We start from the raw sequence: 14,139 nt of genomic DNA, 5'->3' as shown, positions 1-14,139 counted from the left end.
AAAAAGAGAAAGAAAAGAGCATGGCATGGGATAATTGATGTTTTTTTCTGTAGTCCAAGGTATAGCGATGGGAGAAGCTACATTTGTTAAAATTCTCCCCGAGGAGCGCTGTTTAGAGTAACCTCAAGGGTCAAGCAACACTAGAAGGATGGCAAAGTGACTATGAGTCTGACATGAAGGACTGCTGCATTTGGGCAGAGCTGTTTGCATGCAGACAATCCCAGTTTAAATTCTTGAGCTCTCCCGTTTCAAAAAAAAAAAAAAGGCTCAGAGAGGTCATGGGAAAGATTATCTGGTCGAAATCCTGGAGAACTGCTGCTTGATGGACAAATAGTCTGAGGTGGTATAGAGTACAATAATACTTTTGGGAGGAGAATAGAGAGCATACCTCAGTCTGTTTACTCTCATACCACCCTACAAGGCATGAACATCTGCTGGTAACTGGTTTTTTGTTTTTTTTTAATGGCATTCCCTTATCAAGTTGTTTTTGTCTCATTCCTAGACCAGCCGTTCCAGTTTTAAAGTAGTGTTTTCCCTCTTCTCGGGACACAGTTTTTGAGATGGATGTGCTCTGGCATGCTTCGTCAATGAAAGAGTTGCTGATGGAGAGGGATGGGCCCAGCTTCTATTCACTCAGTGTAGGCTGCTATGTTTGTTGGCAGTTCAAAGGATGGCAATGCTTCCACAGACTCCTTTTGCAGGCTCTTCCTCATCCAGTTGATGGAGACTGACCTGCATGGCCATTTTGGCCAGGGCTGCAAAAGAGCCAAGAAATTTGTCATTGAGAGAGGCATTTGCCCACAGAGTGCTTGATTGGCGCATGTCAAAGTGCCCTATCAGATCTTATTTGGGCTCCTTACAAACAGGAGCATGATACTCTTTTGAAAGACACTTAGACCTGTAATACTTTGCACTAATTCTGTGCCCCCCAGAAAGTTTCTTCAAACTAGAAAGAAGGAACCATATTCTGCAATTTGATAGCAATAGCACTTAGACTTATATCCTGCTTCAGAGTGCTTTACAGCCCTCTCTAAGTGGCTTCCAGAGTCAGCATATTGTCCCTAACAACAGTCTGGGTCCTCATTTTACCAACCTCGGTAGGATGGAAGACTGAGTCAACCTTGAGCCAGTGAGGATCGAACCCCTGGCAGTCAGCAGAATTAGCCTGCAATACTGCATTCTGACCACTGCGGCACCAGGGCTCTTGATTCCATTCCACAACCAGGCATATTATAGGTGATGGCGAACCTATGGCATGCGTGCCACAGGTGGCACGTGGAGCCATATCAGTGGGCATGCGAGCATTGCCCTAGCTTAGCTTTGGTGTGGATGCACATGCCGGCCAGCTGATTTTTGGGTCTTCCGGGCCCACCGGAAGTCTGGAAACAGGCCATTTCTGGCCTCCGGAGGGCCTCCAGGTGGGTGGGGAAGGCCATTTTCGCCCTCCCCAGTCTCCAAGAAAGCCTCTAGAGCCTGGGGAGGGCGAAAAACAGGCCTACTGGGCCCACTGTGCCATTGCGTCACAAAAGTGGGGGAACATGGGGTGGGGCACATGCGCAGCGCAGGGGGTGGGGCGCATTATGGGTGTGGGCGTGCGCATGCACGACCCCCTCGCGCTTCCCCCGCTTTTGGCACACGACAGCAAAAAGGTTAGCCATCAGTGTTATAGGTTCTCCACTGATCGTGTGAAGAAGGGACTTTTGGTTTTGATGGTTGGACTTTGTACTGTTTTTATTATTGGGGATGAGGAGACGGGCATCACTGTAGGGTCTATGACAATTCACCACGGCCAACTTGCCACAGCCAACTCACTGTGGCTAACTCGCCACGGCCAACTTGCTGCAGAATAACTCGCCACAGCCATCTCGCCACAGGATAACTTGCTGCGGGACAAGTGTTACACTACTATCAAAGAAATGGTGGGATAGAAATATTAAAGAAAAGATGCAGAAGGAGAAACGGAATAAAATGTGAATGGCAAAATTTAATTTTTATTTATTTATTTTAAATAGTTAAATAGAATTGTTACATTGTCCCGCAGCAAATTGCCCCGTGGCGTTTTGGCCCTAATGAGTTGGCTGCGATGAGTTGGCTCTAGCAAATTGTCTCACTTTATTCCCTGCATTCTGGCTGTAGGTGCTCCCACGGGCTATATCCAGGTTTTCTTTGCCAGAAAGGCAGAACTGGACTCATTGCCAATACCGCCATTTCTATAAGTTGAGGATGGAGTTAGCTCGTCAGTCATTCCCTCCTGCTGCATCCCATGATCTTCTCTGGGCCAGTTTCTCAACACTGTCTAGGAATTTGTTTTCCCGGAAATAGCCAGGCAGACACCCATCCACCCACCCTGTACCTGTTGGTCCATTTGACAGGTGGCTAAGCATACCAGTCCAGGCTAGGCACCCAGACTTACCCAAATCCACACTGCTCCATATTAGGAAAAGTGATTAATGGTTATTTTCCTGCTGCTCTAAGTCAGAAGGGAAAGTTGTCCCATTAATACCATAAAGGAAGCAACGGTTGCCACCCTTGTAACCACAGCAGATTCAGGCTCAGCAACCAGAGGAACCAATTTGATGCTGTTATTCTTTTCTGTCATCAAGAAAGACAAGCAGAGTACATTTAATTGCAGCTGTCTGCCTGTTCCTTTAGAGGTTCAAACTATCAGCTGTCTTCAGTGTCTCTAACCCTTTGTTGCCATTTAGTGGTTCCCTGGATTTTTACAGCCCAGATATGATAATCTTAAACAAAGCAGTACAGCAGTTGAAGCTTAAGAGAGAAGGTCAGTCTGTAGGAGGAAAAAACAACAACAACAAGGAGTTGGCAAACCGTCTGAAGAGGTTTTGTAGGAGGAACAGACCACTTTGTGCCCTCCATATGTTTTGGATTATGGCTCTCACATATCTTGCCAATGGCTCTGCTGGCTGGATCTGATGGGAATTGAAGTTCAAAGCAGCCACAGAGTACTCTCGGTTGCCTTTCTCCTGCTTTCATTTCCTTCAAAGAGATGGAAGATCCAGATTGTAGGCACTACTCCGGGGTCTTCTGGGGAAGAGAGGTCTTAGAACAGCAGTCCCCAATCTCCACAGACCAGCAGCAGTAGCGGTGGTAGAGAGGGAATGGTTTTGCATTTGCAACCTAGGTCCTGCATATGCACAAATGAAACTTCGCGCACTCATCCACTGCTTGTACTGCTCAGTACCCAATGGGTCGAGGATCGATACTGGTCAGTAGCCCAGGGATTGGGGACTGCTGTTTTAAGAGTCTATCCAATATTTCCATTTCTATTGTATTGCCTAAGTCAATGGTAACATTTCAGCCGTTAACCCTCCATGGTCTTTTCTGGAGATATAAATGAAAGCCTTCTCTTGAAGGAAATTGATACGGTCAATTAAAAATATCCTTTTCCATCACTTTTGCTCTCTCTCTCCTCTTTCAGCTGTGAGGAATGACCGCAATAAGAAGAAAAAAGATGTGAAAGAGGAAGTGGTGGTAGATAGCTATGAAATGACACCTGAACTGGAAGAGCTCATCCAGAAGGTCAGCAAAGCTCATCAGGAAACCTTCCCATCTCTTTGCCAGTTGGGCAAATATACCACGGTAATGACTGTAACCTACTCTTTTGAGAATGTAATCACTCCAAAGTGCAGGGCGCATTAGAAGACCCTGGGTCCTTCTAGCCTTGGCTGAACCCACAGAGTCACATCTGAGTTGTGGGACTTAATGTTTTGTTTCACAGCACATTATGCTGTGAAACCACAAAATGAAAGCCTTCTGGGTTGTGTGTTTTCCTCCCCCATCCTCTGCTAAGCCACAAGGAGGAATTTGGAAGCTTCACTTCTATCTTACACCACCACAACATGCTTTGTCATCAGAAATCTGAACAAACCTGTTAATTTTAACTCTTAAGTTAGTTTAAAACTTGATAAAAGGCAGCCATGGAGATAGGACAACAGTCAGAATAGCAAGACAAAAGGAAAAAAGGGAAACTATATCCAAAGATCAAGCACTATTTCTTATTTGCCCAAGATTAATCAATAATCTATACATGCATACCCGTCCCATCAAGCTGATCCCTTTCAGGATAAGCCATGTTTTGCAGAACATGAGTCGCAAAGATTAAGAAATAGCAAGTCAAAAAAATTAAAGGAATGCCCATACAATATTCCATACCCAGTCTTTTGTTTTGTAAAATCTCAGCTTTCTCTTTTGAAAAATCCTGTCAGTTCCATTTTAGCAAACTTTTTCACTTTCTTTTCCTCTCAAACTGTTTTGCTCCCTTCATAATCTTGCAATTTTTGCAATTCCATCCATATTGCTCCCTTTTTGTTACAAGCCACCTCAAGGTACTTCTTTCATATCGGCCTCTCACTTTTGTTTTCAAATTACATTCATTTAATATTCATTTATTCTTGACCTCATTATTTCTTGTTTCAACACACACATTTCTTAAGAGTCCTCACTTCCTTTTTATCTTCTCCTGACAAGGCCTAGTCTCATATAATGAAATAGGCAAAACATAGCCGTATATACCGGTAATAAAGCCTCAGTTGAATACACCATTTGAGGGAAATAGTGTCTGCTAAATCTGAATGTCTGTTAAATCCAAATTGATTTGATTGATGCGTACATAATACGTAATTTACACGTAATGTTGCATGCCATTTGTGTAATTGTAATCATTTATGTAATTATGCATGTAAATGACTTAAAGTATTATTTATCCAGACAAATCACAGGAATAATGTATTTATGCCTTATTTTGAAGGTGAAATTTAAGTGCAAAATTGATCCTTTGGCTCTTAAGTCCATTAAATAAAGACCTGTTAAATTACTGTACATAGCCATTCTCATTGTCACAGAATATTTATTTTTCACAGAACATTTATTTCTCACAGCAGATCACATGTTATCACCTTTTCTTTATATTTACACTTAAAATGTATGTCTTTCTGTCTCATCAATGTTACCAAAAACTTCATGAATTCATCTGCTTGTTCAAGTTTTTTTGCCATATACGTAACTTGCCAGCATTCACTCCATTTTTCCTATCACACATAAATACCTTCATCTTTGACAGATTAATTTTCAAATCCATACTTCTTATAACATGACACAAACTGTCCAAAGTTCACGACAAATCATTATGGTTCTCACCAAAGTATGGTATTATCTGCTTTTAAATATACATAGTTATATTCCCTCTCAGTTTTTATTTAAGTTCATCACAATTCCTTATACATTTATCCATAAATTCATTAAACAACAAAGGAAACATTACAAAGCCTTGTTTTAGTCTCTGCTCAATGTTGAACCAACTGCTAAAAATCCCACTTATTTTCATGAATTCTTTTGTTTCCTTCATAGCTTTTTCAGTAACCAACCTTCCACTCCATGCAAAACCATCTATAATTCAAGCTTCTTCCCTTCAACATATAAAACTTTTACTTCAAGCAACCTGATTAAGAGAATATATGATACAACAGAACATAGTAATCCAATTCTTTCAGGCTATTTATGTTAGATATTGCAATTAAGTGACAATATACTGATCCAGCAATGGGGCAGCTGCGACCCACTGGATGGCTAAGATGCCAACTCCCATCAGTCCATCCAGCAGTGAAAAGCAGCCCTGGAGTTGTAATCCAACACCTTGAGGATCACGGTGTCCCCATCCCATATGTGGGAATTCCTAAATCTTCTCACGAGTTAAGCTTAAATGCACAACTTGTCATTTGCTCAGTTAGCAATAAAGGTGATACTGTCACTTTTCTTTCACACTGTTGTTGTTATGGATTGTTTAGAGTTATTATTTTTAAGAAGAAAGGTAAATGGAAGGGGAGAAAAAGGTGGGGAAGACAATAGAGAAAAATGCCCGTAGAGTTAAGGAGAAAAAATTATCTTTGTTCTTTTTGGAGCCTAAAACCAACTCTTGCAATATGCATTATCTCAACAGCATTTTCCAACACAGGGCTCAACCTATTGGCTGCATCTTGGGACTGCAACTCCCATAATTCTTATCCAATAATGGAAATCCTGGGAACTGCATTCCCAAGCTACTTGTAGCCGCTAAGCTAGAGGAGACCACTTGGTGGGGCAGAACAGGAATGCTGACTTCTGGGGTAACATTGTCTTGGGTTTGTTCCGAGAGAGGGACCTGAGGTGTGGAGAAAGAGAAAGCAACTTGTAATGCCTGACTTCTCATCTCTTCTTCCAGAACTCCAGTGCTGATCACCGAATACAGCTGGACCTGGGTCTATGGGACAAATTCAGCGAACTGGCCACCAAATGCATCATCAAGATAGTAGAGTTTGCCAAACGCCTTCCCGGCTTTACCACCCTCAGCATTGCTGACCAAATTACTTTGCTGAAGGCAGCGTGCTTGGACATCCTGGTGAGGGACAGAGCTGCAGACCTTTGGAGGGCGGGGGCAGGGGTGAAATGCTACCGGTTTGGACCGGATCTTCTGAACCGGTAGTAAAAAATGCTACCGGTTCAGGCGAACTGGTATTTTCGACAATCAGCTGTGCGACAATCAGCTGTGACTCGCAATTTATATTAGCTAGAATTGTTGGATTTTTCCTGCTTTCTAACTAATCTAAATCATGTGGCACAGCAGATTCCTCCCCCCCTCACTGTTCTACTTACCTTTGCAGACTTGGAAGGCTTCAAAATGTTCCTTTTTTAGCACTGCGCGGGTGCGCCTCAGGTGTGCATGCACGCAAAGCACACACTCGGTAGCAGACTCCCAGAACCGGTAGCAGACTTCAGAGGATTTCACTGCTGGACGGGGGGGCGGGGGGGCGGTGTCAGGAAGCTTGGTGGAGAGAGGGAATGGCCTGCATGGACATAGAGTGGGTATACATTCGGCCTTAAAACAGAGCAAGAAGATTTTTATTTTATTTTTTAAGATCAAGGTTCCAAGGCAATCCCCTAAGTAGCAGTGCATCTAAATAATGCTCATTGAATAATTCATGCGTCTGTGAATTCTGGGAAGAGTCAGGCAGAAGCATGAGAAGATCTTCCCCTCAACAGGGTTTTTTTTTTTTTTTTTTTGAGGACAAGAATTTTTGCTTAGCTTTGGTTCCTGAGGTTTTGCTGGGCATTTTCCAAACATATAATTGTAGGAGGAAAGGCCAACATTTATTGGAAAGGCTGATGTTCTCAGGAAACTGCATTTTGCACGGTGAAAATGTTTCAAAACACGTATGGAGCCCGAAGAGTTTCTTTATTGGATGTTATAGGAATACCAGAAATAAACAAGAGGGGGGGGGAACAAAAGTTGGTTTCCCTAAAATATATTTCTCCAGAGACTTTATTTCTGTCCTCTCCACCCTCCGCAGATGCTCCGTATTTGTATCCGCTACACTCCAGAACAAGACACGATGACCTTTTCAGATGGGCTGACCTTGAACCGTACCCAGATGCATAATGCAGGCTTTGGGCCCCTCACCGACTTGGTTTTTGCCTTTGCCGGGCAATTGCTTCCCCTCGAAATGGATGACACCGAGACAGGCCTGCTCAGTGCGATCTGCCTCATCTGTGGAGGTAATACCTTGAGTGCAGCTCCAGCATCCCTCGTCTTTTCCATATCAGCTTGGATCGAATAGAAACCTTACTTTGGAGAAGAATGCTCTGAACTTCCCCTGGGGAACTTCAGAAGCTTCAGCTGTGGTCAGCTTCTTTTCTTCATAGGCAGGGGGAACACAGTCCAAGTGCAAGAGACCTAAAACAAGGTGGAGAGAACAATGTCCTACTCTTGCAATTGGGGAAAAATATTGTCTGTTTGCACACATACACACAGATACGCAACTTTTAAGGCATTTGCTGAGAAGACAAGTCTGCTTTTCAATTAATCCTTCATAACTACCGTAATCAGCCAGTCACAGTATCCAGTTCCAAAGAGGGGAAAATTAAATCACACAGCACAAAATATATCCTAGAGAATCACCATAGCTCTATAGAAAAAACATTGAACTGGACCTAAAGGTGCTTTTTTTTCAAGAGACAACTGGACTTTCTGGTTTTTCTTTGAAGACGTTTCGCTTCGACATTCCCCACCATCCAGTCAGAGCTGAAGAAGCTTCTTGGATGAGAAGTGAAAAGTCTTCAAAGAAAAACCAGAACATCCAGTTGCCTCTTGAAAAAGCACCTTTGGGACAACCATGACCAATCACCATAGACATCGGAGTGGACCACTGTAAAGTCTAAAGACTAATAGCAGTTAAAATGAAATAATTTCTAAATTAAATGTAGAAGGAGGGAAAGTTATGCGCCCTAGACAAAGTATATATGATTACATAAACAGAGCTCTGTTCTTTTGTATTTTTTTCTATCAGGTTTCGTTTATCTTGATGACACAGAATTTGCTTTAGAAATTATTTCATGGGTGAAGGTAGTTGATCATGAACAGATAAGCTTTGAAAGATGTTATGATGAAGTGGTGTGCGGGCACGGATGTGAATGTGCTGTGTTTTATTATACAGTCACTTCTACCTTACCTTCAATGCCCTTCAATCTAGTCTCTGGGGAAGACATTACCAAGAAGTCCTCCCATAAGATGTTTTCAGGAGCAGTGCTACAATTCATCTTTGAAAAGGTGTTGGAGAAAACTTTTCTGTCCCCTGGAGAAATTACCCACCCAGTGTTTCTCCTCATGGACTAGATGGAGCAAAAAAGCAGCCATCTATCTATCTATCTATCTATCTATCTATCTATCTATCTATCTATCTATCTATCTATCTATCTATCTATCTATCTATTTCCTTCCTTCCTTCCTTCCTTCCTTCCTTCCTTCCTTCCTTCCTTCCTTCCTTCCTTCCTTCCGTTCTTTCTTGCGTCTTGCTTTCTTTGCTTCTTTCCTTTCTTGCTTATTTCTTTCTTTCCTTCCTTCCTTCCTTCCTTCCTTCCTTCCTTCCTTCCTTCCTTCCTTCCTTCCTTCTTTCTTTCTTTCTTTCTTTTTTATATCCTGACATAATACTAGGATTTTATGCCCTCTTTCAAAAGGGAGGGGAAAGGGGAAAATAGCATGTAATGACAAAAAGTAAATGACAATGGAGCTTGGTCAAGCAGAAACCCTATCTAAGAGGCTTCCTACTGCCTAAATGTTTGGGTATTTATTTATTTTTTTGCTCTGCAATCCACAAGGATTAAGAATGCTCCTTGGGAGATGAAAACTGGTGTTCCGTGTATTCCATGAAACAGTCATGAACCAGGCAGCCTAGAATGTTCAAAAGCAGCAGAACAAACACATCACAGTCTTTTTTTTCACCCCCCCCGCCCCCATAGATCGAATGGACCTGGAAGAGCCGGAAAAAGTAGATAAGTTGCAGGAGCCATTGTTGGAAGCACTGAAGATTTATGCGCGCCGACGTCGGCCCAACAAGCCTTACATGTTTCCTCGCATGCTAATGAAAATTACTGACCTGCGGGGGATCAGTACCAAAGGTAAAATGGAATGTTCTCATTTGGGAGCGTAAGAGCATCAGAGGTGCCACACATGCCATAGGTTCGCCAACACGGCTCTAGAGCTTTGACACAACCCCTTCAGTAAATTTTTTTTGTTCCTCACATAGAGGTGATGAAGAGTCTTCAATATATGTGCAGACAGCCAGTGTGTGAACTGAAGTGCTAGATACATTGGTAGCTGCTCTGAGTTTGCAGTACAGGTAGTCCTTGACTTACGAACATAATTTTTGTTGTTAAGTGAGACATTTGTTCAGGGAATTTTGCCCCATTTTACGACCTGCCTTGCCACAGTTGTTAAGTGAATCACTGCGGTTATTAAGTTAATAACATGGTTGATAAGGGAATCTGGCTTCCCCATTGACTTTGTGTGTCAGAAGTTCACAAAAGGTGACCCCGGGACACTGCAACCGTCATAAATGTGAGTAAGCTGCTGAGCATCTGAATTTTGATCACGTGACCAAAGGGATGCTGCAACGGTCATAAGTGGGGAAATTGTCATAAATCGCTTTTTTCAGTGCTGCTGTAACTTTGGACAGTCACTAAATGAACTGTTGTAAGTTGAAGACTACCTGTAGTATCAATAAGAAGCTTATGGCCACTGTCCTTAATGAAAAACAATGCAGCCCCTCTCTCTCTCTTCCCATGCAGCTTCATGGGAAAATTCCCATCAACCAATGTTACCCATTTCCCTCTTCTGCTCTTCCGACAGGTGCTGAACGGGCCATCACCTTGAAGATGGAGATCCCTGGTCCCATGCCACCACTCATCCGAGAGATGCTGGAAAACCCTGAAATGTTTGAAGACGAGCTGTCATCACAACCTCCGACTTCGGCGGAAGCCCCGAGCACTGAGGAGAGCCCAGTTGACACCAAAAGCCAAGAGGAGACCCCTTAGCATCTCAAGAAAGCCAGGATCTAGGCTGAGAAAGGCTGGGAGAAGATGGTTTTCTGTCTCTCATCTCTGCCTTCCCGTGGCCCATTTCCTCCTGGACACAGTTTTAGGCTTGCCTTTCCTGCTCTTGGCTCATCTGCCGGAGTCAGGCATCAGGACAGCAGTCAAGATGAGCACGGAGGCAGCCGCAGCCTGTTCTTCTCTCCTCCTCTGTGTTTGGTGACGTGGGCTGGATGCCTCTTGCCTTAATCTTTTTCTTTGGGGCCTTGGATGTCTATTCAGAAGCCTTTTCTCCCAACCCCAGAGCTTTGCCAAAGCCTCCAGGTTGACTGTCCAGCTGACTCAAGCAGCTTCAAGCCAAACGTTCAGAACCTGGGAAGTCCCAAAGGGGCTACAACTCGGAGGTCCCCCTTTTCAAAACGGGGTGAGCTCCACATGTGCAATTACCCTCCCCATAAACTCTTGAGCCTCTGAGACAAAGGGGCACCTCAAGAGCCGACAGAAACTCTGTAATGAGTGGTTTCTTGGTTCCTCCTTCCACCCGGTCTAAAATCTACTTCGTCCTTCTGCCTTGCAAGCCAGGAACCCTGGCACCTGGGATGCTATTTATTCAAGAATCTGAAGACCAACGGAGGACCACAACAGCCCTTCCTCTCCCCGCTGCACACAAGAGACCTTGGACCAATAATGTTGGGGAATGGAGAAGACAAAGGCAGGACTTCTACGGATGCATCCCTATTCGTGTCGCCTTTAGGGTGCGCTGGTATTAAAAATCCGTCTCTGACGGATTCCGGCAAGCTAGGCGAATTCTTGGGGGTGGGGGAGGGGCTCCTTTTGGTTAGCTTTATAAAAACGCTATTGTGTTATTATCGCAGGGCAGAGTGCCAATCCCATAGTGGGATTTCGGGAGGGGCGGTGGTCCTTCCCACTGTCTCCCCATCCCAAGGCAGAGGTATAGCAGGGTCGGGGGTGGGTGGGTTGGGGAGTTGTATCTGTTGCTTGGGATGCTTATGACCCCGGTGCTAAGGATTTTGGGAAACGGACCCCAAAGGACACTAGATTAGCCAAAGATATCGCGCTGATAAGGGGGTGCAGAGTTACAGACTTGAACCTGTTTGCTGTCTCTTGCCCCCCCCCCTTCTGCCCATGTCAAGGAGAAGTCAGTCGGGTCTCTAGGATGATAAAAGCAAGCCAGGTGGGTGGTCAGTTGCGGCTTGCCTTAACTTCTCTTTCTGCAGCACTTTGATGGAGCGAGAAGGACCACTTCTGCTCCAGGAAGCTTGATTTCCCTCCCCCAGGCCGGGAGGAGGAGCCATTTTTGCTCGTCTCTCACAACACCAGAGAGGAGTCCAGCCAAAGCTCTCTTCCTTACCGCTAGAGGGCAGAAGCCTCCTCGGCAAAGCCTATCTTGCCGCCTTCAGCAATAGGAATTTGTAAAAACCCAAACACTACAAAGCTTGGGCAGGCAGGGAGGAGTTATTATATCAAGTTATTGCCCTCTGCTTAGTGCTTCACCATTGCCAGCTTCTCTTCTGTCTCGGCCTCCCTTTCTTCTCTTCCTCTGGGAAGCGATCATGGCGGGAGAAGAGGAGAGAGGGGGGAGCTTTGCCTCTGGAAGAGGCTGCAGGGCAGATTAAAGTCAGCCACCTTCTTTTGCTCCCTCATGCAGCTGAAGATGCTGCTTTTTTCTCCTCGCCCGGCCATGAAGAGGGCAAACACCCTCGGGCAGGTTTTTATTTATTGACTTATGTTTACACCAGGGAATGGGTAGTAAAGGGAGTTGGAGCTCGGCCCTTCCCCCTGCAAGAGCAAGTGTTGACAGATTGCAGCGCACCAAGGAACAAGAGCCTCCCACCGAACGGTCTTGGGTTTCCCCCCCCCTTCAAATAAGCTGTCAAAATAAATACCCCGGGGCCTTAAAATGGGGGTCTGTTTGTGGTGGGGTGGGATAGAAAAGTTAAAAAAAAAAAAAGGGTGAGGCCCTTCTTGGATGTTTACATAACCAGCTTTCCATGGTATTTTACAGGACTCTCCCGCTGCCCCTGCGCTCCCAGCTGTGCCGCAGAAGGGGGTTGTGGGGGGGGGAACTTTTCTATTTTTACAAAATAAAGTGATGGAAAGTCAAAAGGCTCCTTTGAATGGGTTTCCTTTCTCACTAGGTGCACGTATTTCTATCTGCAAAGTTGATGAAATAAGTCCCCCGCTTGAGCGCTTTGCCGGGTGCTTTCAGAGGCAGGTTCTGATCCTGCCGCTGTTTTAGTAGCTGTTGGGTCACACACAGGTAGTCCTTGACTTACAACCTTTCGTTTAAGCGACTATGGAAAGTTACAGCGACACCGAAAAAAACGACTTAAAACTGGCACAGCATGTATCAAAATTTGGGTGCTTGGCAACCAGCAAGTATTTTTACAGGCAACATCCCATGATCATCATTTGTGACCTTCCCAGTCAGCTTCTGACAAGCAAAGTCAAAAAAGGCCGCGAAACCAAGCACGACTGACTTAACAACCCCTTTGCTTAGCAACAAAAATCCTGGTCCTAATTGTAGCCATAAGTTGAGGACTAGCTGCAACTTTGATTTTTTTTTTAAAAAACCTTTTTGTTTTTGATATTTTTTTTACTGAAAAAAGGCACTTTTGGGTTTTGGCAAAACTGGTCCATAACAAACAATGGGTTCACTTTACGACTGTGATGTTCATTTTATGACTTGGTTAATCCACCGTCAAAAAGAAAGGTAAAATCGGGTTAGTCAAATGGGTAATCCGTTATGACTTAGGACCACAATGACGAGTTCTAAAGTTGGGGAGGAGGTTGAAACACCCATATGCTGCTGTATATTCTGTGGAGAAGCAGGAGATGGATTTGCACATTCTCAGAGAGAAAAGTTTCTGCCGCTTGTAGCCACTGCACAAAAGCAGAATTGTAGCAGAAAGATCTCTGCCCTTACACCCCTGCTTCGGTGACTATGAACAAAATTTAAGATGCCATTTTTTCTTAGCATGAGAACAACAACTATCACTGATAGAAACTCTCAATAGGTGTTTTGAGCCCTTCTCATCTCACTGGCCTTTTAAGTAAATATCTCTAGTTTATACACACACACACACACACACACACACTTCCATGAGAATGAAAAGATTACAATTGTTACGCTCCGCCATCAAAAAATATTGTTTTCTGAATATTTTGGAATACATACCAGGGGTTGTACAATACAAACTTTCTCTTGCTTAAACTTATGAGCCTTGCTTAGGTGGCAGCGTATAGCCAATCTCACAGTTAAACTCAACATGCCATATAAGTTGAAATTGGTGGGATGGAGACCACTAGGAAATCACTTGGTATAGGCTTGATTGGGAAGTCAAAAAACATTCCTGGAGATTCAGTTTCATATGGTTGTCAAGAGAATTATGTGGCCATGTCCAACAAATCACCAGCTATTGAGGTCAACTTGAGGGGTTTTTTTGGGTGTGTGTGTGTGAGAATATTTAAAAAAACAAGCACAGTTCTATTTCATGTAGATGACCTCATTGTCTTTTAATGTTCACAATGGGCTCGAAAGGAAGACCAATATGGCATCAACAACGTACAGACAGCATTGGGAAACAGAAACTGAAAACAGGACTTGCTAACACCACTGAGTTACTTCAACAGGCAGAAGAGATTTATACTGGATTCAGCTAGCCTTCCCAGATTTCCACTTGCATATTTATTTTTAAAAAGATCTCCCCCTCCTCCTATTAAAACTCTTGGATTATAACCTTTTGTCCTACCTGTGTC

At 43.9% G+C, this 14,139-nt stretch overlaps 1 protein-coding gene across 7 annotated transcripts in view; it reads left to right on the top strand.

The window, feature by feature from the left end:
* Positions 1-12,486, top strand: part of RARG (retinoic acid receptor gamma) — a 182,514-nt gene extending 170,028 nt beyond the window's left edge. For all 7 annotated transcript variants that reach the window (XM_058173450.1, XM_058173453.1, XM_058173451.1 and 4 more), the window contains 5 exons: positions 3,440-3,600; positions 6,218-6,394; positions 7,344-7,548; positions 9,289-9,447; positions 10,178-12,486. In XM_058173450.1, coding sequence (XP_058029433.1) covers positions 3,440-3,600; positions 6,218-6,394; positions 7,344-7,548; positions 9,289-9,447; positions 10,178-10,362 — 887 coding nt within the window. In that variant the 3' untranslated portion in view covers positions 10,363-12,486. The remainder of the gene's footprint in view (positions 1-3,439; positions 3,601-6,217; positions 6,395-7,343; positions 7,549-9,288; positions 9,448-10,177) is intronic.
* The last annotated feature ends 1,653 nt before the right edge of the window (positions 12,487-14,139 follow it).

The sequence above is a fragment of the Ahaetulla prasina genome, chromosome 2 (genome assembly GCF_028640845.1).
Source record: "Ahaetulla prasina isolate Xishuangbanna chromosome 2, ASM2864084v1, whole genome shotgun sequence".
Classification (NCBI taxonomy): domain Eukaryota; kingdom Metazoa; phylum Chordata; class Lepidosauria; order Squamata; family Colubridae; genus Ahaetulla; species Ahaetulla prasina.
The sequence above is the reverse complement of the archived record's forward strand: the minus strand, read 5'-3'. Positions and strand labels throughout refer to the sequence as shown.